This window comes from Microtus pennsylvanicus, chromosome 8 (assembly GCF_037038515.1).
Source record: "Microtus pennsylvanicus isolate mMicPen1 chromosome 8, mMicPen1.hap1, whole genome shotgun sequence".
Lineage (NCBI taxonomy): Eukaryota > Metazoa > Chordata > Mammalia > Rodentia > Cricetidae > Microtus > Microtus pennsylvanicus.
Genome location: NC_134586.1, coordinates 3,412,578 through 3,438,076, shown reverse-complemented (window position 1 = coordinate 3,438,076; position 25,499 = coordinate 3,412,578). Strand labels below are relative to the sequence as shown.

The following is a 25,499-nucleotide window of genomic DNA, read 5'->3' as shown; positions in this document are numbered from 1 at the left end:
TCTCTGAACTAAGAATGTAAGGTCCAACCTAACAAATGGGAAAAGACCCACTAGGGCTCACCGAATACTTTCAGGATATAAACGAGGAAAGAAAAGACTCCTAAAGCCTTCGGAATTTACGTAAAATGGCACTGGTGTCTTCAGCAGCATCAAGGGAAACCTGAGCAGAGTGGAGTGAGAGCCTCACAGCTCTGAGAAAGCATCTCTTCTTACCGAACACAGCAATAAAAAGAGCCACATCACACTCCACCAGACAAGCGATCACAGAGGAAACAATGCAATGTGAAAAGCAGAAGCTCATGGAGTCACGCAGCCAGTGCAAACTGGGCTGCAGCAAACTGCTCAACTATCTGATGCACTGGTGGTCAGAGAAAGGCTGAGAAGCTTGAGGGATTTGAACAATGACAGGTATACAGGAAGAAAAAGGAAATTATAGATTCCACAAATAAATAGTCAATAATAAATAAAAATATTTGGCAAACATATTAATCGATATAAATAAACAATATTCCACAAATAAACAATATTTGGCAAAGCAGTGAACAGCGCTTTTATGGATAATACAAAAGCAGAATTCTAAACAAAAATTCTGATAAAACAATTAGAAAGAACAAGGGAAAGGCATGGGGGGAGGATCTTAGTAAATCATCACTAACAATCAGAATAATGTGTAAATTAAGAACTAAATAAATAAGATATGTTAGGTAGAAATTATATTTAAAATGTAAATAAAAACCAGAAGCTAGAGCTGAGATTTGCTTGGGGTGGGTATAACTGGAATGAAAAGAGCTGTTTCTTTTCATATAACTTGGTATTTTAAAACTCTGCAAAGATTCAGGAATTTTAAAAAAATTAATCATTCTTACGAAGTTTTATACATTTAGACAATTTTAAAAATCTAAGCATACCTCCTGTAAGTTTTGGTCTTCTTGAGTCCAAGAATTTAAAACATGAGCTCCTGAGTCACTCACAATGAAATTCACCTAACGGATACAAAGAAACAATTAGTACTCAACTCTAGCGTCACAGGATCACCACCAACTGTAAAATAATGCACGCTCTGATCCATGGTTCTGTAAATGTGAAAGCCTAGGACATGTAGCTGCCATCCAGGCACCCAGTACGTGGGAACGCGGTAATAGATCAAACACTTCTGTCACAAAGTGGGGAAAGTCTGGAGCGGAAATGTGGCAAAGCAGTGCATAAAGAACACAAGCAAATAAACGAACAGGAAAATTTCAGAGAACAATAAATGCTATGAGAAACAACTCGGTTCACTACTCAAAGTCAGGTAGGAAAAGACAGAATTCTCTAGAGAGACAGCCACTGAGAGGCCTTCAAATTGACTACCCAACCAGTCCCAGAACAAGCCAGGGAGAGATAATCCCAAGTATGCAAACAGCAGATGCAAAGGCCTTTAAATTTAAATGCACTTCCAAAAAGGCAAAATCCAAAACAAGCAGAGAGCTGGAGGTAAGCCTAAAGAAACACTTCGGCAGAGCACCGAAAGCCGTCCAAGGCACTGACGGCCAAATGACGGACGTGAACTCCTTAGTAAAAGGCGAACTGAAAAGCACTGTAAGGATGAAAGTACAGCGCAGTGGTACAGTGCCTGCCTAGCATGCACTGGGAGCAGGGATCCTAGCACAAGACAAAGCCCTGTGAGGGAAGATGAGGATGCAAATAATACAAAACACTTGACATCTACTTGCATTACTTGACAGCTTATCTTGAAATATTTAAAATACTGAAACATAAAGGTAGCTTTAATATTTGGAATTGACATTTGACAAATGTCAATGTCTCTTCTCACTGATTAAAACAATAAAAACAACAACACAACAGAACTCTTAGCTTTCTGGAACTGGGAAGGTGGTGCATGTCTTTATTCTCAGCACTTGAGAGCTGAAGGTAGATCTGAGTCTGAGGCCAACCCGGTCTGCAAAGAGTTTTAGGACACCCAGGGGTACAAAACAATAACCTCTCAACATTCCTTCCACTTGAGATACCAGTTGTTCTCAAAGTTTAGTGCCTGTTCCACATGTTACACACTTAGTTTAAGTGCCTGTTCCATACATGTAGCACACGTATGTGTTATACACTTTGCTCATGGCCTAGCACACACACTACCCCCCTCACAGGACTGTTAGGCCAGTGAGTACAACGTATAAGTGTAAGTAAAAAGCACTGTGGAACCCACCTAAAACTTGGAAGCGCTCAGCATCCATGAGCCATCATTACTGCTGGCCATAGTTAAATGCCCAAACAATATTAATCATAAGGAGCAGTTCTGCATACATTTTAAAAAATAGTTAGAAATCTACAGCAAAGTCACATAACTATTTACACAGTTAAATACACCCCAAGACACAAGTTTGTTCATAACACTCACCAGCTTTTTGAAAGGAAATATGTCATACATGATTCTACAATATTCCATGGACGATTCTACTGAGCACGTCCACAAGGATTTGGAGATGGGAGCCAAAGGGATGATCCCTTGGGTCCTATTCTTCACCAGCATATCAAACTCTACATGCTGCCTGCACGACTCTGCCATGTACGGGCAGTGATCCACAACAAACACTGTTTTATGAGATTCGGAAAAAATCTTCATTTTGTCTTAATCTGTAAAAGGATAAACATAGTAGTCAAATGTTGGTACATAGCATTTATCACTTAGGTGTATTTCCCTCAAGATTTGGCGGGGTGACTAAGTTCCCAGAGTTTTGTTCAACAAAGGGCAAGGTTGTGGTGCCAGTTCAAGAGCTGAGCTACATCGTATAATGCTGTCAATTTACCTAACAAAGTGAGTCCCTAATTCTCTTTTCCCTTACAAAGTACTTAAAATAGAAGAAAACGTCTGTACATACTATTTGTATTGGACTCATATTCCCTATATATCACAGATCAATTCTTCAAAGGCATGTATGCTGATCCGTGCTAGGGGCAGAGGGAAAGTCCACAGGAGACTGACAGCAAAAGTACAAGACATTGGGTCTTTCCGTGCCGTCCAAACCCTCATCCTCCCCAGGCAACTTGCAATAAATACACCGTAGGAATCCACCATGTCTCCCAAAACAAGCAGATGCTGAGGACGAACCACTTCTAAAACTTTATAAGGAAAACACAGAATACGTGGTGCAGTCCCCAGGTTCGCTCATAAAAATCTTACAACAGACAAAAAAAAAAAATCCACACTCTAAAAGCACATGGGAAGCAGAAACAAGAGTGTGCAAGGGAACGAACCATCTTAACGGTCCCGCTACTCCCTCTGCCGCTCTGGACCGCCCGGAGCGCCCCTCCACGCACAAGTGCCTCTTGGCAACCTGCACACACCTGGCTGCGGGTGGGGGGGCGGTGTGCAAGGCGAGCGGACGGGGAAGCCCGCGGCAGCGAGGTTCGCTTACTTTCGTGCCTGGTCCTGCAGCGAACGAACGGAGGCCGAGGGAGAAGGCTGAGGAGGGTGGGTGGGGAGTCGGTGCACAGCCGTGGAGTCGGGTACCACCGGCGGAGGACTGCCCCGCTCATCTCCCAACACACCGGCTTCCTAAACGCAGGAGCGCGCGCCTGCGCGTGCGCGCACGAGAGCGCCCTCGGGCCCGCGCGTGCGCACGGCGCCCTCGCACAGCCCCGCCATCTTCCCTTCCCCTCCGAGGAGAGTCCCGAACCGGAAGAGGGCGGAGCTAGTGAAAAGAACGGGGAGGAAGGAAAAAAATGCCTTCAACGATTGTCCCCAATCAACCGTTGGGAAGAACGGCCGGGACGACCTGAGACCCCAAAGCAAGCACTGGCCGCCACGGCCCGGCCTAAACCGGCCCAAACCGGCCTTGGCTCTGCAGAGGCGAAGCCCAGCCCCGCCGCCTCCCCTTCTCCGCCTTCCACCGGCCTCGGAAACCACGCGAGAGTTCGCGAGCGGCAGAGCAAAAGCGTGAGAGCAGACGATGTGGGCGGGGCTAAGAGGGCGGGCTCGGGCCCATCCCCGCCTCTTCTGCCAATCAGCGGCGAGCCCCTCGTCCAGGGGGTGGGAGTACTCTCGCGGGCGTCCACGGAAGTCTCGCGAGGCTTGGCGCTCCGCGGCTGCCGGGAGCGGAGGTTCTGGACCGGCCGGGGATGGGTCGGATGCGCTCGGGCTGCAGGTACCAGCGGCCGCCGTCTTTTCAGCGCCGTGCTTCTGGTCGTTGAGCAGGCGCAGCGAGGGTGGGAGGCCGCCCCTGGACGCCGGGATCTCGCGGGTCCCTGTCGCCGACGGCTGAGAGGGACTGGAGCCGAGTGAGTGGAATAAGACGTGGGCGAGCCCCCGAGCCGGGCTCCCTCTCTCCGTGCTCCCGCCGAGCTCCTGTCCGGGAACCGAGGTACGGAAGATTCGTAAAAACCCCGAGCCCTCACTCGCCGCAGGGCACCCCTTCCGGGTTTGTTTTCTTCCTGCCCGGGCCGCCCGGGAGCTCCGTGGGCGGTGGCGGGAGGGACTTGTCACTGTTGAATTTACCTCCGCGCGCTGCACCGTGTTGGCGACTTGGACTTCGCCACCGTCCTGATTGATTTAATCCCGCAGTGCCCTTCCGAATTCTGTTCCGAGTTGAAGAACTGGTTTTCTCCAGAAAGATGTTCGTAAACTCCAAGTGCGTGCGTTCCTCCATTTTTCAACAGCAGTGCGGTTCTCCGCTCTCGGGAGTGATGTGTGCGGACAGGAGGAGGCTCGTGTGTATGTGTGATCTGCAGACCTTCCTTCTTTCTCCCGTTCTGTGATCCGCAGACCTTCCTTCTCCCGTTCTGAGGTTTTCTTTGAGAGACTGCTGTTTTTATGCTGCTACTTCTATGGTCAGCTACTGATTGACAAGAGGTGTCTGCTCCGAAAGAGCGGGGACTCTTCTGCCTGCTTTTCTTTTGTATCCCGACCGTGATCGACAGTGACATGCTCCTTTCCAGACCACGGACCTCAGAATTATCTAAGGTTCTGTATCTCACTCACACCGAGCCAGGTTATTTCTTCTTTCCCTGCGATCATTACAGTTCCCTTTCTTCCACCACCCCAAACGGGTGTCCCTGTGAAATGCATTATGTCCCCTGAAACTTTCTCAAGTTCTAATTTAAGCATATTGATTCATCGGGGCCTTTTACCGCACCGTCTCAAATCGTATTTTACTTCTTAGTGTCACCTTGTTGCTGCCCCTACTTCTTTACCAGGCACGCATGCCAAGCTGTTGGGTGTTTCCGCAGACCTCTGCCGCTGTTCACCCGGTATAGTCCTGTTGGGATGCTTGCTTTTCCTGCTGTCTCACCGTCTATCAAAACCCAAAACTCCCTTGGGTGACATTGATAATACAGTGAGCTCCCAGAGCTCTTGACATAATTCTGCAGTATTTATTAGGATGTATTATATGTTCAATTATTTGTCTCTCCTGCCAGCTTGAACTTGAGTCTGGAATCATGTCTTACTCATCTTTAAAACAAAAGCTAGCTCGGTGTTGGCACATAGCAAGCATTTTTTATGCATATATATATACATATTTATAATGCAGTCATTCTAAAGAATCTGCTACAAAAATTCTTGGTCCCTTAAAAATCAGAGCATTAGAACCCGAAGGGCCTTTTTTATTTTCGGGTAACTGCCCTTTAACTGTTTTGAATATGAGCAGCCCTGTATTCTAACATGTATGTAATTGTACTTTTGCTATTAGTTGTATATAATAGCATATGCGTGTGCATGCACACACACCTCATGCATCAAATGATTTTGTATTATGCTAGTATCTTCATATCTGACAAGTCGAATTTTATATGACACAAATGTTTTTGACAGTGCTCAGCATATATGTATTCATGCAGAGATCCACTGACTGCCCGTATGTTAGAGATAACTGGTTTAGGTTAGGTTAGTTCTTTGAACACACACAGCCTAGCCACACAGTTCTAGGTTGGTTTTGATTCACCAGTGCTCTTTCTTCCAAACTGTGTTCTTTCAGCTTTAGGATTATCAGATGTCCTTTTTTTTTTTATGTATACAATATTCTGTCTGTGTGCATGTCTGCAGAAGAGGGCACCAGACCCCATTACAGATGGTTGTGAGCCACCATGTGGTTGCTGGGAATCGAACTCAGGACCTTTGGAAGAGCAGGCAATGGTCTTAACCTCTGAGCCATCTCTCCAGCCCCTCGGATGTTCTTCATAGACCTTCAAGTACATTCATATTCATGGGGTAAAAAAGAATTTCTTTAGGTTTTTCTTAACTAAAAGCTAAAAGTAAACAGCTGGCAATTGCTGTTGTGGGTAGGTGGTGGTTTCTCTTTAATCAGCAGCAGAATGTTCTCAACCATCTGTCAGAATCGGACTGCAAATGTCTTAGTGGCAGAGTGGGTGAAAATGGGACTAAAGCAGGAAGCAAAAGTAAAGAAAACTTCTTAAAAGTCTGCCCCTGAAGTCTGAGCCTACATGTATAAAATAATTTAAATATATTATGACTAGTTAAGACAAGCACTGAAAAAAATAGGCAGATACATTTGAGAAGATTCCTTTAAATTGGAGTCTGTTTTTTAAAATTTATAGCAGAATGTGGAGAACAGTATCTCTCCCACGTTACTTACAGGCCAAAAAGGGAGAGGAAGCATCTTTTAGAAAGGGTGGCAAAGCAAATTCATATTATAAAATATTTTTAGCCCTCTTGAGGTTTTGCAAATAGGAAATGAGTACACAGGCTTTCAGAGGCTGCACCACTGTTTTCTAAAATGTTAATAAGATTAGGCGCTGAGTTACCTGTTTACAATTCTTTCTGTGCAGATAGGTTTAGACTTCTGAGATGTAAAAATGTAGTTCACTTTGTTAGTCTTTGTGCAGCCTAGAGAACATTTTTAAAGTAGTTCTTTTTTAAAATCCCAACATAGTCATTGCTTAATATTAATGTATACTTAAAACAATGGCTAGATTTTTGTAGTTATATAAAATTTTCAAATTTTTTTTTTGTTTTTTAAATTGTTCTTTATGTACATCTCCCTTGGTTGACTTGAAATGAAAAAGATTAAATCTTTTAGACGTTCCACTTTGTGGAGTCAGGGGATTTATTCTTTCCACCTCTGGATGCTGAGACAGTTCTAGGGCCCTCAGGTCCAGTGTGGCTTGGAGTTCCAGTCCTGGCCCCACCAGGCTCTAACTCAGCTCCTGTGTTTGGAATCCTTGAGTCCATTTTCTCAGTGGAAAAAAAGGAATGGCACCCGTCTCTTGTCTAAACGGCAAAATAAGGTGGCATTTTTAGGTCCAGAGATCTACCATTTTGAATTAATTAAAATTAGTGGGCCTGCCACAAACTGACAACCTGAGTTTGATCCCTGAGCCCATATGGTGGGGGGAGGGAGCCTACTCCAAGTTGTTAAGTATTACCTAGCAGTTTGGGTAGGATTGTGGTGCAGGCCGTCACTATTTTATTTAAATTTCTTTAGTGATAGTAAACATCTTCCATGTGCTTTTTCCCCCCACCATATGCATATCTTTTAGGGTAAGTATTTAAAGTCTTTTGGCCATTTTTAAAATTAGACTTATTCTTGCTACTTTGACAGCTTTTTGTTCTTTTCTGGTTGAGTGCTCCATCAGATGTATAACTTGGAAATGCTTCCTCGAGGCCAGACTGTCTTAGCTTCTGATAGTCAGTTACTCATCTGGATGAAGCCTGGTTCACCAGCGGTTTTCACGGTTTGATGTTTGTTTCATGCTATTGGTACTGACTATCTCCACGTTACAGAGATTTTCTTTGCTTCCTTTTCCCCTTATAATATTACTGTTTTTCATTTTATATTAAAATTTGTGCTCCATTTTGAGAAAAGCATTCTATAAACCAAATAAGAATTGTATTGAGATTACTCTCCGGCGCATAGGTGTCTGGTTCTCCCAGTGCCATTTGTTGAAAAATGCTGTTTCTTTTTTTTTTTTTTTTTTAAAGTGGATATGTATGTATGTGTGTGCACACATGTGTAGGTGCTCTTGACAATCAGAAGAGGGCTTCAGATTGAAGCTTGAGTTAGTGACACTTGGGAGTGGCCTGACAGAGTGTCTGACCTGTCATCCTCAAAGCTGACGGCCCGCACCGCGTAACCACTGAGCCATCTTCCTAGCACCTGGTTTCTCTGACTTGTCTTTACACTTTGCTGTTCTGTCTTTTGACTCTGTATAGCTCATGCTGGCCTTGAACTCACTGTAGTAATTCATGCTAGCCCCAAGCTTTCAGTGATTCCTCTGCCTCAACCTTCGCAGTGACTGAGTTACAGAAGTGTCCGCACCACACCCAGCTCCCTTTGCACATTTTCAAAAATGGATTGGTCGCCCTCCTGTGGGCCTGTTTCTGCATCTCTGTTCTGTCTCCCTGTATCAGAGCCATCGTTGCTATGCTGTCTGTAAAGTGAGTCTTAAATCGTACGCTTGTATCTCTGCACGATGGTTTCGGTGATTCTAGTTTCCTTGCTTTCTATAGAAATTATATAGAATCAGCTTGTCAGCTTCCAGCTGTATTGATTGATAGCTGAAAACGTTTTGTCTCCGTTATACTGAGTCATTAAATCCTTGAGCACAGTGTTTTCTCCGCATAATTAGACCCTACTTTGTTTTCGGTTAGCATTTTGTAGTTGCCAGCGTATAGATCCTGTATACTTTGATTGTGCTCAAGAATGTCACCTATCTATTATATTTGTTATAATGTATATGCAATCATAAATGTAACTATTTTAAATGTTTCTAGAAACATTCTTAGACACTTGTTTCTTATGAGGTTTTTGTCATTGTGGGTTTTGAGGAATTAATCCATTTAATATACATTACCTAATTTTTGTATATTTAATTGTTTTCAAATTGTCATTGCTAGTTTATGGAAGAACAGTTGGTTCTTGTATCCTACGAACATGCTAAAATCATAGATTATAGGAATTTTATGTTTTACATTTTAGTCTTTGAAAATCTCATAGAATGTATTTTTATTATTTTCATCCTCCAACTTCTCCCAGATCTTCCCCACCTCCCTACCTACCCATTTGTGTTCTCTCTGTGTATCTCACTTGACTCCTGTCTCCTTTTAAACATTGAGAGAAATTGTTTTTATTCTTTATGATTTTTCAGTATAGCAGCATGGATTACAAATCAGAACAGTTTTCTTGTATGTATCCCAGTTGATCGTTCCCCTTACCCTTATTTTCTGTGGGACAATGTTCTTGTACACTGTAAAGATTTGTCACTTGTATTACTTTAATAAAACACTGTTTGACCTACTTAGCCAGGCAGAAAGTATAGGCAGGGCGATCAGAACAGGAAAATTCTGGGAAGAGGAAGGCAAAGATGCAGTCACCAGCCAGATGCAGAGGACGCAAGATGAAAATGCCTCACTGAGAAAAGGTACCAAGCCACTTGGCCAAACATAGACAAGAATTATGGGTTAATTTAAGTTGTAAGAGCTAGTTAATAATAAGCCTGAGCTAATAAGACAAACAGTTTACAATTAATATAAGCCTTTGTGTATTTATTTGGAACTAAACAGCTGGGGGACCAGGCAGGACAGAAACTTTCACATACATTTATTGCTCTGGTAAACTCAACAAAATTGGTATTTGGAACATCCTTACTTGTTATAATTTTAGTGGGGAAAGTATTTAGTCTTTGTACTGTATTCATGAGAAATATTATTCTGTGATTTCTTTTGTTTTTCTCATTCCTTTTGTATGGTTTTGGTATCAGTAATGTTAAGATCTTTTAAATGCTGAATTGCTTTTGGAATCTAAAAGTGTTTGTTTTTCTTTTCTTTCCTTTTATTGTTTGTTTGTTTGAGGTAGGATCTCTCTTTGTGGAGCAGGCTGACCTGATGCTCATAGATCTATCTGCCTCTGCTTCTGGGGTGCTGAGATTAAAGATAGGTGCCGCCATGCTCCACATCTAAGTGTTCCAGTTTCCTTAAAGAGATTGGGTGGTACTATTTGTTTTGTGAGATAGGGCCTATATTGACCTGCCTGACCCTTGAACAAGGCATTGGTTTTATTACTTTTGATGTTTTGTTTTTCAATCAATTTTTAGGTTTGTTTTATGTGTGTGGACTTTTTGCCTGCGTGTATCTGTGTGCTGCAGGTGTGTGCCCATGGAGTTGGTAAGAGGGTGTCGGATCCCCTGGAACTGGAGTTAGTAATGGTCATGAACCACCCATGGGTGCTCCTTCTACAGGAGCAGCAGTGCTGTTGACTCTGAACCATGCCTCCAGCCCTTGGTATATTTTAGGACTTGTCACTGAAGCTCTCTGGATGTGGAGCCTTTTTTGCAGGATATTTTTAAACTCCAGTTTCTTTACTATTTAAACTTGTTAGAAAATAGCTGTAGGAATTTGGTTATGTAACTACAGTGGCTATAATAGTTATTGGTCTGTTACTAGTTACCATTTCTTCTTGTATGACTTTATGTCATTTGTGGGTTTTGAGGAATTAATCTTGTCTTAGTTAGGGTTTTCAATGCTGTGAAGACACACCATGACCACAGCAACTCTTATAAAAGGAAAACATTTGATTGACGTGGCTTACAATTTCAGAGGTCCAGTCTATTATCATCTTGAAGGGGAGCATGGCACATGCAGGCAGACTTGGTGCTGGACCTGGAGTCCTACATCTTGTCTCAGAGGCAACAGGAAGTTAACTGGCTGTCACACTGAGAGAAGCTCAAATCCTACCTCCACAATGACACACTTCCTCCAACAAGACCACACCTCCTAATAGTGACACTCCATTTGGGGACCATTTTCTTTCAAACCACCCAAATATGTTTAATCTAAATATCTAATTCATGTATATGAGATATATTATTCTGTTCACTTGCGTTTAGAGTGAAGTATGGCTCTGTAGTGATTTCTCTTGTTCTTTAGGGGGGTTGGAATGGAGACAGACTGTGTAACCCAGACTGGACTCCTCTTGGTGCACCCACTGCAGACTCCTGGGCACTGGGATGGACCTCCACCACTGGCTCTTTATTTGTTTTTGAGTTGGTTATTCCACCGCCCCCATTCCAGCCTAAGCTTTTACTGTGTGTATTTTCTTTACCTTCTATTTACTTGGGGTTTGTTGTGCCCTTTCCGTACTTTCTCAAGGTTAGGAGTTAGACAATTGATTTCAGATCTCAGACTCTAATACAAACATCTTGTGTTATGCTATAAATTTATCTTAATTATTTTATTGAATTCTTTTCTGAGATTTCCGTTTAGTTCCTTTTCAGGGTTTTTGTTCATGTCCTGTGCTATAATTCTAACATCATTCAACTTTGCATTTTCTTAGGTCCACTGAACTGTTTGATCTTAATTTTTATGTATGTGTGTGGGTGTCTGTGTGGGTATGCACACATGCATCGGAGTGTCTGCAGGGGCCAGCGAGAGTGTTGAATCCTTGGAGCTGGAGTTAAAGATGGTTGTGAGCCTCCAGTATGGGTGCTGGGAACTAAACTACAGCCCTCTGCGAGAGTAGCAAACACTATTAACTATTCTCTTCAGTCCCAAACTGAGCTTTTTAAAAATTATCCTCCTAGAGTCTTGGTTTGTTTTCTTTTTTGTTGCTTATTTGAGACAGGGTCTCACTGTGTAGCCTAGCTGTTTTGTAGCTCACCATGTAGACCAGGCTGGCCTCAAACTCACAGAGATCCACCCAGCTTTGCTGAGTTCTATATCCAGCATTTCTTCCGTTTCTCTTCTTCTGGAATCTGTTATAGGAAGAGACGCCCTGTTTTTCCAGATTTGTGTTTTGGTTTGGAGATTAGCCAGCCTGTTGATCAGTCTCCACTGTGTGGATTTTAGGTTATGCCTGAGGATCCACACTCAGCAAATTGCTGGAACTCTTGTTCACCCCCACCTTGCAGAGGAGAGGCTTGGTCCCTCTGGACTGTGCACCCCGCAGCAGATGGCCAGCTGTTGTGTCACTGCTGCCAAGTGTTGCCCTTGGTGACGCCTTCAGGATGCAGCCGAACACCTCCTGCTTCTGTTCCCTCTGTGTCCAATCTCGGCATCCCCTTTAGTGCTTCGTTAGAACATGCTGAAAGTCGTCTGTAGTGGCTGATGGTATTCGCTGTGGGAACTTCCTTCCCATAAGGAAAACTGAGATGATGTCACTTTATACAAGCTGCAGTAGCTCATCCAGGAGGAGGTTGAGTCTTTAACATGGCAAAGCACACAAAGGCCAGCTCGGCTCTTCAATTTTGAGTGTGCACGTGTGAGTGTGTATGGGGGCGGGGCTAGGGAGCGTTCTTACCCTCAGATTTCATGTTCCCCAGCAGGCAGTACGTGGTATTCCTGACTGCTTTTCCTCTCTACAATGAACAGCCTTAGCAAGGGAAGCTTAAGTAGGGGTCTGTGATGATGTGAAACTGACCTAAGTCCTGATTTTAATTGACTTACTGGTCTCCCTCTAGCAATGAGCTGCACAATCGAGAAGGCACTTGCTGACGCGAAAACCCTCGTGGAAAGGTTGCGCGATCATGACGATGCGGCGGAGTCCCTCATCGAGCAGACCACGGCCCTCAGCAAGCGAGTGGAAGCCATGAAGCAGGTTTGACTTTTCCTGACTGATGTCATTTAACAAAGCCTCGTTGATATTTGGGTGATACTTCAATCATAAATGTCTTAGTCGGTGTTCCGTTGCTGTGAAAAGACACCTTGACCACAGCAAGTCCATTATCATCATGGCAGGAAGCATGGTGGCGTGCAGACGGAGCTGGTGCTGGAGGAGCTGAGATTTCCACATCCAGATCCACAGGCAGCAGGAAGAGGAGGGGCTCACAAAGCCACACCTCCTAACCCTCTCAAATAGTGTCGCTCCCTGGTGACAGGTGTTTAGGCCGTGAGCCAGTGGGAGCCATTCTTGTTCAAACTTGCTCAAACCACCACAGTAACCTACGGCCTAATCAGATTGTTTCTAACTGAAGTTTGCACAAAGCCTCACTCGTGTGTGTGCTTCACTTTGGACTAGGGTAGATGATGTTCTGTGACAGGTACATAGGTTTATTTTAAATCTATAAATTTCATCCTTCTTCTGACAGAAATGCACATTTGAGTTAAAAATAAGTGAAATTGTTAAATCTAAATATATCTGATAAGGACCAGAGTTTGTTATATTATATAATGCCAAGATGTTTATACTTTTCTTTCTAAAAGTACTTGGGTATTGTTTAACAACCAAATATTTTTTGAAATGATGTAAGGAAATATCTAATTTTCATCTATGCAATTATTTCAAGTTCATTTTTGCTGGCATGTTTTAAATCTGCCCTTTCCGTGGGGATGAAGTAGTTTGCTTCCTGTTAATAGCATGGGAAGACATCATCCAGTAAACGACTGCCTTCAGCTACTGTGTAAGCCATCCCCCATAAAGATTTCCAACTTTTCAGAAAGCAGCCCTAGCTGGGCAGTGGTGACATGCACCTTTAGTCCCAGCACTGGGGAGGCAGACACAGGTTCAAGGCCAGCCTGGGCTACACAGAGAAGCCCTGTCTCGGCAGACAAAGCAGCCCTGATCTAAGACTTTTCAAAAGTCACCAGGAGCAGTGGAGCAAGTTCACTCAGTCTGTCTTGCTGTGTCCCTAAAGCACCTGCTCTTTGACCATCCAGTCTGCTGGCAGTGAGGAGTCACAGACCTGGCAGGGATGTGTTTGACACCTGAAGTTGAGAACCAGGAATGTTACGATGAAGTCATTGATAGCTGTCCAGTAAGAATGCCTCAAGAAAAATGCATAATCTTACATTTGGATTCCTATTTAAAAAAAAAAATTCAAAATCCAACCAGGTGTTGTGGCGCACGCCTTTAATCCCAGCACTTGGGAGACAAAAGCAGGTGAATCTCTGTGAGTTCAAAACCAGCCTGGTCTACAAAGTCAGTTAGAGGACAGCTACTACCTACTACGAAACAGCTTTATCTCAGGATGGAGCCTGGGGCCCTGCTCATGCTAAGGAAACTGTACACCCATCCCGTCAGTCAGTGTCTTTCTAGCTTCTCAGCCCTGAAACCACTGTGCTCTCCCAGGGGGTTTGCCTGCTCTAGACTCACTGTGTGAGTTGGACATGAGCTGTATGGCTTCCATCCCTGAAGCCACTGTGCTCTCCCAGGGGGTTTGCCTGCTCTAGACTCACTGTGTGAGTTGGACATGAGCTGTATGGCTTCCATGATTGGCTCTTACTATGTATTAAAAGTCATCTGGGTTGTATTATGTAGCAGCCTTTTTTTTTTTTAATCCATTGCCCAGTAATACTGCAAGGGGACACAGCGTGTCCTGTTTCTTCTCTCTTCAGGGGGTAGATACTTGAACTCCTCTTCTCCTGTTATGAGTAATGGCACTGTGGATGTTTTCTTTTTTCTTCCTTTGGAAGGAATGCTGAGTCGTGTAACACTCAACTCTTGGAGGTTCTGCTCATTTATCAATTAGCAGGTAAAAATTTGCAAATACTGATTTCCCTTTTGTTGTTCTCTAATCTTTTCGTTAGTATCAGGAAGAAATCCAAGAACTTAATGAAGTTGCAAGGCATCGGCCAAGGTCCACACTGGTGATGGGAATCCAGCAAGAAAACAAGCAGATCCGAGAACTGCAGCAGGAGAACAAAGGCAAGGGCTGGGTCTCCTGTGACGCTGGCTGGGGCCCGGCTGGCGCAGTCACAGATCACGGGCTGGAGGTGGCTCCGTGCTTAAGAGCACTTGAGCACCCAGGTTCAGTTCCCGGCAGCTCAGAGCTGCCTGTCATTCCATCTCGAGGATACGACACCCTCTTTGGGGTCACGAGGTACATGTGTGATGCGCAGACATATGTGCAGGTACTGACACATACACATGAAATAGTCAACTGACGTTACTTCTTAATATTTACTCTCCCTTTCTGGTCTGTGTGTGTAGACAGGAGTCACTGCTGCTTTAACCGGTCCTTTCCGTCAAGTCTGCCCTGTTTAGCATTGTCTCAGCTGCTTCTCCTCAATATCTGGGTTTTGGTTTTTATTTTTGTTTTGGTTTTGTTAACCTGGAAAGGAGTCCCACTCCCTCCTCTGTGTCCCAGCCTGGCTGCTCATAGTCTGTGCCATTCTGTCTTAGCTGGAGACTTTCACTCGACTTTTCCCCCATCCTTCAGTGAACCCCGGTTAATAAAACTCAGAAGACATTGGGGTTCATCCTGAAGGTCAGAAAAGCAAAACAGCCAGCTGCTGGCTCTTACCTCTACCTCAGTTTAAAATGGTGATCCTGCCTCCAGGACTCTCAGAATGAGACTGAGCCTGAGAGCTGTCTTGTTTTATATTCCCCTCTAGTGCTGGATTAAAGGTGGCACAGCCAGGTTTCTATGGCAACTAGGGTGGCTACTGAGAGTAAAGGATTGAAGACCACTGCCTGGTCTAAGACTGACCAGTGGGGCTGTTTTACTCTCTGGTCTTCAAGCAAGATTTATTTATTAAAATACAAGTGAAATGTCACTACACTTCAACACAAGCATTAGTCTGAACTTAGAATAAATATCATCAGGCGGATGGCCAGGACTGTTACACAGAGAAACTCTCCCGAAAACCAACAAAGAAGTAAATAGATTTGTTTCTATTTTTATTTCCTTGTACAGAGACCTTCAGTCAATTCCCGGTCGCCCTTCCGTCCTCATCCACAGCTCTCCTCCACACTAAGGAAGCCTTGGCTCCACGCCCCTGGGTTAGGGTTCTTGTTCCTTCCGGGTTCCGCAGACGTGCTCAGGTTCATCGCAGTGCTGTACTTGTGTGGAGCTCCCCCAGTCCAGCCTTACAGTCTGAGATGACTTTTTAAGAAATGAGTTTTAAAAATGAGCACTTTAAAAAGCTAATGAGAGCTGTCTCGGTGGATCAAGGACCCCTGGTGGAGGGTGAAAGTCAATCGCAGGTGTCCTGTGACCTCTGTGCATGTGCACGGCATGGGGACAAACATGCACACACACACAGCATAAAACTTATTTCAGTAAAATATGAGGGTCTTCTTTGTTGCATGTTTCTTTTTAAGATCCCTGTCTGTCAGTGTTTGACATAATCGTAACTCATCTGAATAAAGCACGTTGTTCTCGCTAGAACTGCGGACATCCTTGGAAGAGCACCAGTCTGCCCTGGAACTGATAATGAGCAAGTATCGAGAGCAGATGTTCAGATTGCTCATGGCGAGCAAGAAGGATGACCCAGGTATAATCATGAAGTTAAAGGAGCAGCATTCCAAGGTAATCCCTTCTATGAATTTGACTTGAAATGAAAACTGGGGGACATTGTTAACCTATGTTCAGATTTTTTAAAGAATGAAAATAATCTACTAAAATTCTTGTAATGGGATATATACTACCTTCTTTCTCTTTCTTTTTTTTTTCCCCACGTCAGAGTTTCTTTGCATAACCCTGGTTTCTCTGGAACTCGCTCTGTAGATTAGGCTGGCCTCAAATTCAGAGACCTTCCTGCCTCTACTTCCTGAGTGCTAGGACTAAAGGCATGTGCCACTGTACCCAGAAATATCTTATATTTTTAATTGACATTTTTTGTCATCATCTCCCCATCCCCATTTCTCGTTATGTATTCCTTGGCTTATTCTTCTAACTCCCATTACTTCTGAGTAGCAGGGTCTTATTATCTAGCTCTGGCTGTCTAGGAACTCACTATGTAGACCAGGCTAACATTAAAAGCACAGAGAACCAACTGCCTCTGCCACTCTGTTGGAGTCCTTAGTAACTTTAAAACGGTGCATGCGTGTGTGTGTGTGTGTGTGTGTGTTCAGAAATACTTTTTTAAAAATAAAGGTACATTCAGTTCAAAATTATTTTTGTAAGATTCTCTGCCGCCCCCCCCCCCCCCCCTTGAGACAGGGTTCCTCTGTGAATCTTTTTTGGGGTCTGTCCTGGAACTTGCTCTGTAGACCAGGCTGGCCTCGAACTCAGAGACCCACCTGCCTCTGCCTCATGAGTACTGGGATTAAAGGTGTGTGCCACCACCACCCAGCTGGGTCTCTGTTTTTAAGTATTATTTTTTTCCAGTAATTTTGTAATAGTACCTGTTACACAAACAGAAACTGAAATGCTTTTAAAGTCTGAGCTGCTGAGTGTAGATTGTTTTCCTGAAGAGTCCAGTCTATGGAGGCCACTCATTCTCCTGAAATTCGTGGTGCTGGGGACACCGCATGCTAGGTGACATTTTAGAGGCGAAGCTGGAGTGGTTAGAGCATTGCAGGCGTTTTACAGCTGCTGTCAAGATAAGCAGAATAGTCACTGCTGCCTGCTTGACTGAATGTTAACTGCCAGTGGGAGTGAAGACATTAACTAGATTGGATGATGTAACCTACTTACGACTAATGTTGAAGAGATAGTAATCGTTTTATATATATTTCTCAATGATTAACACATTTTCAATTCTGTAAAATACTTCCGTGTTGATGTCTCTAGCATTTTTAAATTATTCCATCGAAATTAAGTACCTACTGGTATTCTCTGGGTGACAGTTACACGTATCGAAATTAAGTACCTACTAGTATTCTCTGGGTGACAGTTACACATATTGGCCACCTCTTGTGTCAGTTAGAAGAATAAAGAACTAAAATTGGGCTGACTATTAGCTATTTTTAATTTTCATGCCCTAACAAAATGGAAGTCCTTGGGTGTTTAATTGGTCTTTTGAAAATAAAAGCTGTAGTTGGTGTTAGTAACTGTTATGGAGTATTTCAGTGTATATCTAAGTCAGGTATGGTAACACGCAGCTCTTTAATCCCAGTACTTGTAAGACAGAGGCAGGAAGGTTGAGGTTCTAGGCCAGCCTGGCTACGTGAGATTCTGGTTTAATTCTACCCTCCCTCTCCAAAAATTAAGTAAATCTGTAACTAAGGTTTTTTTTTAAAATATATATAAGTATAAAGAATAATTGAAATGCAGTCTTGAAATTCCAAAAGGCCCTCTTATTTTACAATTTGAAAAATAAAATTTTGAAGTTTGAAAGAAGAGTGAATACCACCACCAAAAAAAAATTAAATAAATAAAAGAAATAAATGTGTGGAGTAAGATCTTGTCAGTTCCATATTGTAGCAACTGTGGCAGAGCGAGTGTTTTCTGTAGCCCATTAAGAGCTGGAGGCCTGGCTCTATGGTAGAACATGTGCTTAGCATACCTGAGGCCCTGGGTTCAACACCCCACCCTCCATATACAAACCCACTGGGTGTTCCATTTATCTATGCTATCCTGTTACTCAGAAAGTTAAATAGCCATGACCCTTCGGTTAATTTGTTGTGTAGGTTGAGTTCATCTAAGTGCTGATCCCTGCCTTCCAAAAAAATGACTGTTCAGTTATTTGTTATTAATTCTAACTAATACATATTAATGTTTGTGGTTTTGATTTTTCCCAAAAAGGAGACACTTTGGCTCAGTAAATCAAACATTTAGTACCACCCTGCATTGGCTTAGTCACTATGGGCAAGAGCAAGAGGAATGAAGGGATATGTCACATCACTGTTGAGCTGGGGTGTGATGGGAGGGCCTGGGGAAATGAGTCATCACTACAGCAGTGGGGGGAGCAGTCCTGGAGAAGGAGAACCTTTACACTAGCCTTGAATTAGCTCTACAGGAGTCGGGGAGTGCACAGGCAGAGAAACGAGATGCAGGCACAAGAGTGCCGCGGTCTAGACTGTAGGCGCCAGTGATCTCCCGTGCCTAAACACAGACGTGATTTGGGCACACGAGGGGAGCACAGTTGAGTATGGCTGCACTTTGGCGCATGCGCCCCACACTCACCTAGAGCTTTGTGAGTCCATATTTAAAAACCACTAGGAAACATATCTCCGTTTCATCCAAATAGTTCTACATTATTTTTTTAACAGATGCCTTTTTGGAAATTTTTAAAAAAACAAACATTCCAGCAGTCGGCTAACACGCATGAACTAACACTCATCCAGTTTTTAAGTTACGGATGAAGTCCGTATTAACATTATAACGACTCTGTACTACAGATTGACATGGTACACCGTAACCACTGCGGAGGAGTCTTCCTCGATGCGTCTCAGCACATCCTCGAAGCACCTCAGCGTGGACTGGAGAGGCGGCACTTGGAAGCAGATCAGAATGTACACTAAATCAAACAGTCAGCTTCGGGGATGGGCGACAGCGGGGTCCGTTTAAGAAGCTGTTTTAGTTTGAATTGCTCTTCCAGATTAGACCAGCAAATAAACAAAATCAGTCGAAGAACAGTGTGCTTTTCATGGCCGTGCTGCCGAGTCTAAAGCTGTTTGTCCTTATGCTCCGTGTGTCACGGTCCGTTAGGTGACAGAGACTTGGATGCTTACCAGCCATCTTTTGTTTGTTCTCACTAGATGCCACTGTGGTCTTTGCTGTCATAAGACAGTGCATTTCTGACATTAAATGTAGATCTCTGCTTCTGAAGCCAGATCGGTCTATGTAGCCAGTCCCAGGCTAGCCAGAGCTGTGCAGTGAGACCCTATCTAAAAAAGAAAAATGTATTTTCTTGATATTAACTTTAGCCTTACATTATAAAGGCTAGTCCATAAAATGTAAAATTTTTGTTTTTAATTAATTGTAGTTCTTTGGTTTGAGTTCACAAATAGAAATTTAAAATGCCTTTTGAATTTATAGCTATACATAGTGATGCTTTCTGAAGATCTGGGCTGTTGCTGCAGAGTAGAAATAATAAGTATTATTTATCTATTGTTAATATATTTTTATATCATGTATACAGTGTTCTGCCTGCAGGTCAGAAGAGGGCACCAAATCTCATTACAGATGGTTGTGAGCCACCATGTGGGGACTGGGAATTGAACTCAGGACATTTGGAAGAGCAGGCAATGCTCTTAACCACTGAGCCATCTCTCCAGCCCTTGTTAACATATTATTAATAAAAATGATTGGTTATTATTGATAATAAGACAGACTTGGAAGTGGAAAGGTATCAAGACAGTTGCAGGGTGATGTGCTGACATTTGGGTTTAGAGCTAAAGTTCTTGCTTTGTGTGGTTCTTACGTCTAGTAAGTGAGTTGTTCACGGGGCCTACAATGCATGCTAAGCATCGTTGTGTCTTTTCCTGATGATCTTGTTAAAACAGACTCTGCTGAAAAGTCAGCAGCCTTTTTTTCTTCCATTTTAAAGGCCAGTGCCATGTACTGCGCAGATTGTAAGCTGAGAAAGCTGCTGCGTTCAGATTGGCACTGTGGTCAGTTATCCATGTGTGTCCTCGGTGACTTTGTGGGGCTGCAGAGAATGGCTAGCATTTGCCCTGGGGACTGCTTTGTGCCACAGGCTAGTCCAGAGCTGTCCAGTCCACCTCCCTGAACCGGTGGCATCTTTGTGATGTGGGGGGTACTTAGCCACATGTCACCATTAAGACAGAGGTTGGAAGTGGAGCCCTGGTGTCGGTCCCCAGAACCAAACACAGAAGGGCCTACATCTTTTTCTTTAGGATTAGTAACTGGAGCTGGGGTGTAGCTCGGTGATGGAGTGTTTGCCTGGTTTATTGAGAAAATATTCTCAGGCTTCTGTCTATTTTTAAGCCCTATTGTCTCCTTCACCGAACAAAGTTGTAAGGTCAGGGATGGTATCTTATGACGGGGTTGTGCTTCTGCTGCCTGGTATAGTGCCTGATACGTCACAGAGGTGCAGAAAATAGGAATGAGTGAGAATTTGTAAAACTGACTAATATGGGTATCTATATCATGTGGAAATTAGTTCTTTTTTATAAGGCAAAAAAGCATTTACTGTTTTAATACTCTGTAGCAGTTCGTTAATTTTGCTCAATAATTCTTGTTCAGCAAACACTAAATAAATAATAGACGGATGTAAACAATATCCTTCCTGTTCTTGAGGAGGATTGTCGTCTAGAATGGCTCTCTTGGTTGGCTGGGGATCAGCTTATAGGCATTAATACTGCAGACGAGACTGAATCATAGAGACTTTCTTTCCCATCACTCTAACCATAGGACATGCAGCTGTGAAAGAGACTCCGTGGGCGTTGTGAAACACGTGAAATGAATGAACTGGTTTGCTGTAGGGTGTGATGTATAGCCTTAGCCTTAATTATTCTTTTTTGCCTTTTTTTTTCCCCCTTCAGTTTCTCAATGTAGTCCAGCTGTCCTGGAACTCACTCTCTAGACCAGGCTGGTCTCAAAGAGATCCTCCTGCCCCTTTAATTCTGTTGTTAACATCTGATGTCCACCCAGCTCTGTGTGCCACGTGTCACAAGGCAACATGAGGATGTCATAGCGTTAGGTGGCAGTGCCAGTGACGTCTTCCTCACTTCCGTGTCCTCTTCCTTGCAGGAGTTGGAAGCACATGTTGACCAGATCGCCGAGATGGCAGCGGTAATGAGAAAAGCCATTGAAATTGATGAACAGCAGGGTTGCAAGGAACAGGAGCGAATTTTTCAACTCGAAGTGAGTTTTAAACTTCAGCTACGGGTGGAAAGCATCCCTGCAAACACTCAGCCAGAGAACAGTCCCAATCTTAACACACCCTCTCTTTGAGTTGGTGGTGATGTTTCTGAGTCTGGGTGCTGGTGACAGTGTGGAATAGGCCGTCGGGTATAATGCAGAAGTCGGGGTCATCAGTGACATGAACGCATCAGAAGTGAGAACGCTCATCTTTAAAACAGGCTTGGTTGCTCACGCCTTTAATCCCAGCCCCGAGGAGGCAGAGGCTGGTGGATCTCCGAATTTGAGGCTGGCCTGGTTTACAGAGTAAGCCCTGTCTGTCTAGGAGAAACTCTGTCTTGAAAGAAAAGAGAAAGTTGAATTTTGAGTCTATATTTGTGTGTGTGTGTGTGTGTGTGGAATTTTCTTAATTTCATAATTTTTAAAACTTAGTACTTTATGCTAAAGATCATGTTATAGAAAAATGTTTTATAATGTACAAATTAAGCCAGGTGTGGTACCCCTTTAATTCTAGCACTTGGGAGGTGGAGGCAGGAGGATCAGGAATTTAAGGTTGAGTTCTAGGCTAGCCTGGACTACATGAGATCCTGTCTCAAAAAAAAAAAATAAAAAATTGGTGTGCTAGAGAGCCGACCCAGTGGGTAAACGGTTACTGCAGTGCATGAGGCCCCGACTCTGGATCCCCATGTTCAGGCCATGGCTAGCCAGACCATAAGCGCAGGCTCAACAAGACATCCTGTCTCAGAACAAAGTGGAGTGCCGGAGAGGAAAACTCCTGGCATCAGCCTCTGCCTCCACAGGTACACACACATAGACACATACACCCAAAAGTAAAATTTGAAATGTTCTGCTTGAAGTCATGACCAGGAAATCCCTTACAGATGGCCATAAGGCCTGTGCCTGTCCCTGAGCACACGGTGTCCTCTGTCTGTGCTTCGGGGCAGGCAGCTTTCTCAGCAGTTCACGTGCGCTCAGCAGATGACAGGCAGGCCAGACTGCTGAGGCCAGGAGCAGCTGTGGTTATAAGGTGACAAATTCTTACAGTGCCAGATAATCATTTACATTTCTTTCTGAAACAATAACACCTCGGCTGGGAGGGAAACACAGTAACTACCTCAAGGTATTGTTTGTATGAATTTATAACTAGTCTGAGTTCCATGGGTGTTTGCATCTCCAGTCTGTTTGCAGAACAAGCTCATTTCTGCCTCTTTACCAGCTCCATCTGCACACATTAAGACTTGTAGCTTGCCAGGCAGCGGTGGCACACGCCTATAATGCCAGCACTTGGGAGGCAGAGGCATGTAGGTATCAGTGAGTTCTAGGCCAGCCTGGTCTACAAAGCGAGTTCCAAGACAGCCGGAACTGTTACACAGAGAAACCCCGTCTCAAACCCCCCCAAAAAAAGACTTGCAGCTCTAAGGAGGTTGAATACTGACCCTGTGCCTTTAACAGCATTTGAAATCTGGTTTCTGTTTTTGGGACAGGGTCTCATTGTGTTGCCCTGGCTGCTCTAAAACTGCTGTGTACACCAGGACGACCTCAAACTCATACAGACCCTCCTTCCTCTGTCTCCCAACTGCTGAGATTAAAGGTGGGCATTACTACACCCAGCTTTGCGATCTGTTTAGATTCAAGTTGTGAACTGTCTGTAGCACGTAGTACATGTATGTGATCACAGAGCCTGCCTTTCATGCTGCACCTTCACACGTCTGGCTTTTAGAGGTGCCGTGTACGAATCTTATGGGTGGCCCGAACGTTGGTCTGTGTGCACGGGGTATGAGCCATCTTCAGTTCTACTTGTCTCCTTACAGCAAGAAAACAAAGGCTTGCGAGAGATCCTTCAGATAACCCGAGAGTCCTTTCTGAGCCTTCGGAAGGATGACGCCTCAGAGAGTACATCCTTATCTGCCTTCGTGACCAACAGCGACCTGAGTCTGAGGAAGAGCTGAATGGCTGGCTCTCTGCGCGGTCACTGGCATGGGCTCAGAAGTGAGTGGATGAACTATCACAGACGCAGCTCAGCCAGCCTGTTCCCCTCTACTGTATGTACAAGTGCAGAGACAGGAGTGGATAACCCGTGGTCGTGAACTTGACTGCAGAGTGTAAGTGAGGGTGGAAGAGTGAGCCTCACAGTGCTGCTGGGCGCTGCGGCTCACCCTGAACTCTCCCAATAAACGTTTGGAAGTCCTATGTTAGCCCTTTTAATGTAAGGTTTGCCGTGGTTTCTGAGTGGAAGACTTTGTTCTAAGTCTTGTCCTTCCTGTCGAGTCTCCAAACAGCTTGTGTACCACGAGACTTCCGCCTTGGTCTCCTGTCAACCTTCCCATTTGTTCAGTCAGTTCAGGCGCAGAGGCTCTAGGAATGTGTTACTTGCACCACACACAGAAGGCGTCCACTTACACCATCCCTGGTGCCCATTTCTTTCAGCTGCGGTTGTTCATGACTTGCTTTAGTGTATGCGATGCCAGCTCAGGAAGGAAAGAGAAGGAATACTACTTTCTAAGAAAGACAGCCGTATATAGACACATTTAGTAGGTTAAACTACTTTGAAAGAATGTTTATGGTTCTCAGTTAACAAACTGGCTTTCTTCCTCTCTACTTGATGTTTAAGGATATATGACTGCTCACTGGTGGACAGTTAACATATTTAGTGTGTCAAATGGGTATGGTAATCTCCAAGTAAATTTGGAATTCCTTTGTTTTTATTTAAGAAATTACTCTTTGAATACTTAAAAAGTAGATGCAGGTTCCAGGAACAAAGTTCTGGACCTGAGTCTAAGCCCCATTTGCTTGGTTCTTATAACCTGTGAGGTTTTCCCTACAACCTGTGACTCAGAAAAGGGCAGCGAAGTGCAGACCCCTAAACATTATCCTGTGCAGTTAAAAAATAATCATATTTATAATATGTAAAGCTTTTGAAGGCCACAAGGTACAGAAGTGTGCTTTAACACCAATTGAAACTTAATTGTTACTGTGTAGTGATCAGAACGACAGGATAAAAGGTTGTGATATATGGCTAAAAATATAGTATTCTTATATGTCAGATTCATATTAAGTTAGCACGAACAGAATGTGTTACTTTCAAGTATATCATTTGTTAAGGAAATATTACTTTGCATTATAATTTTACATATTATTTCATGTATTGGTGAAATTCAAAGGACTTCGTGATGAGGTGAGCGGGGTCACAGCTGCTAGGGAAGGGCCAGTGCCCCGACGTTCAGCACTTCTCCTGCGGAGCCCTCCTAGTTTATGCATACATGAATTTATTGCTGAGATTTTTCTATTGGTTTGAAGAGTACCCTAATGTGATGGTTCGTTTATTTGCTCATGCGGGCCAGAAGAAAGGCTAAAAAGAAGAACGCTGCACAGCTGATGGGTCAGGGCAGTGCGTTGAGCAGCTCTGTTGTAAAATGTACTGAGAAGTAATTATTTTTATAAAATATTTATCCTTTGTCTTGGGTATGCTTTTAAGGTTGTGAATATTGAAAGACATTTGCTTTGTTTTTAACAACAGTTTTCCACCACCACCACCACCCCAAAAAACAACTTTATGCTTACATCTGAGAGTGTGTGCTGAAGAGGAGCCTATTTTATCAATAAAGACGAGTGTTTAAAACTGGGACAACCTCAGCTTTAATATCAAAACAAAGCTTACGTTTCTTAAACACAATTTGCTTTTGAAGCTTACTCTCTTTGCAGGAGGGGTGGGTGGTGCTGGGGTTTTTGTTTACTCTCTGTATGCATACATTGTATGTGCTCTGCATGCACTCTGTATGTATGTGCTCTGTGTGTACTCTACGTATGTGCTTTGCGTGTTCTTTGTATGTGCTCTGTGTGCTCTCTATGTGCTATGTGCACTCTGTATGTGCTCTGCGTGCCCTCTGTATGCTGCATCACTAAGCTGTATCCTCAGCCTCTAGACCTATTTGTGTGGAGGTGGGAGACCGTTTGTGCTAGTACATAAGAGAGAAAAAGGGTGTGTGTGCATGCATGTGTATGTGTGTTCACCTATGCGAATGCCTTATTCCTGTGTGGTGCTATAACTCCTCTCAATTCTTCCGCGGTCTCCCCAATCTAACCTATGGAGTATTTTAATTCCCTGGGACTCTCAGACACAGCTC

The 25,499-nt window shown here is 43.8% G+C and overlaps 2 protein-coding genes across 9 annotated transcripts in view; one reads left to right on the top strand and one right to left on the bottom strand.

Annotated features, from left to right (window-relative positions):
• Ints13 (integrator complex subunit 13) overlaps positions 1-3,572 on the bottom strand; it is a 29,327-nt gene extending 25,755 nt beyond the window's left edge. For 2 of the 4 annotated variants that reach the window (XM_075982270.1, XM_075982271.1), the window contains exons 1-3: positions 3,411-3,549; positions 2,393-2,628; positions 909-983 (exon numbers count right to left, since the gene is read on the bottom strand). In XM_075982270.1, coding sequence (XP_075838385.1) covers positions 909-983; positions 2,393-2,617 — 300 coding nt within the window. In that variant the 5' untranslated portion in view covers positions 2,618-2,628; positions 3,411-3,549. Of the gene's footprint in view, positions 1-908; positions 984-2,392; positions 2,629-3,410 lie in introns of all 4 variants that reach the window. The other 2 variants (XM_075982273.1, XM_075982272.1) reach the window with 2 other exon arrangements.
• A 642-nt stretch (positions 3,573-4,214) lies between these two features.
• Positions 4,215-24,997, top strand: Fgfr1op2 (FGFR1 oncogene partner 2). Of its 5 annotated transcripts, none has more exons than XM_075982276.1 (7): positions 4,215-4,355; positions 12,403-12,539; positions 14,468-14,585; positions 16,049-16,191; positions 18,948-19,061; positions 21,265-21,378; positions 23,187-24,997. In XM_075982276.1, exons 2-7 carry the CDS (start codon positions 12,405-12,407, stop codon positions 23,322-23,324), a joined length of 762 nt encoding a protein of 253 aa, XP_075838391.1. In that variant the 5' UTR covers positions 4,215-4,355; positions 12,403-12,404; the 3' UTR covers positions 23,325-24,997. The 5 variants fall into 5 exon arrangements, with proteins under 5 accessions (XP_075838391.1, XP_075838393.1, XP_075838394.1 ...); XM_075982278.1 differs by having other exon boundaries at positions 23,167-24,997; XM_075982277.1 differs by having other exon boundaries at positions 4,354-4,954.
• The last annotated feature ends 502 nt before the right edge of the window (positions 24,998-25,499 follow it).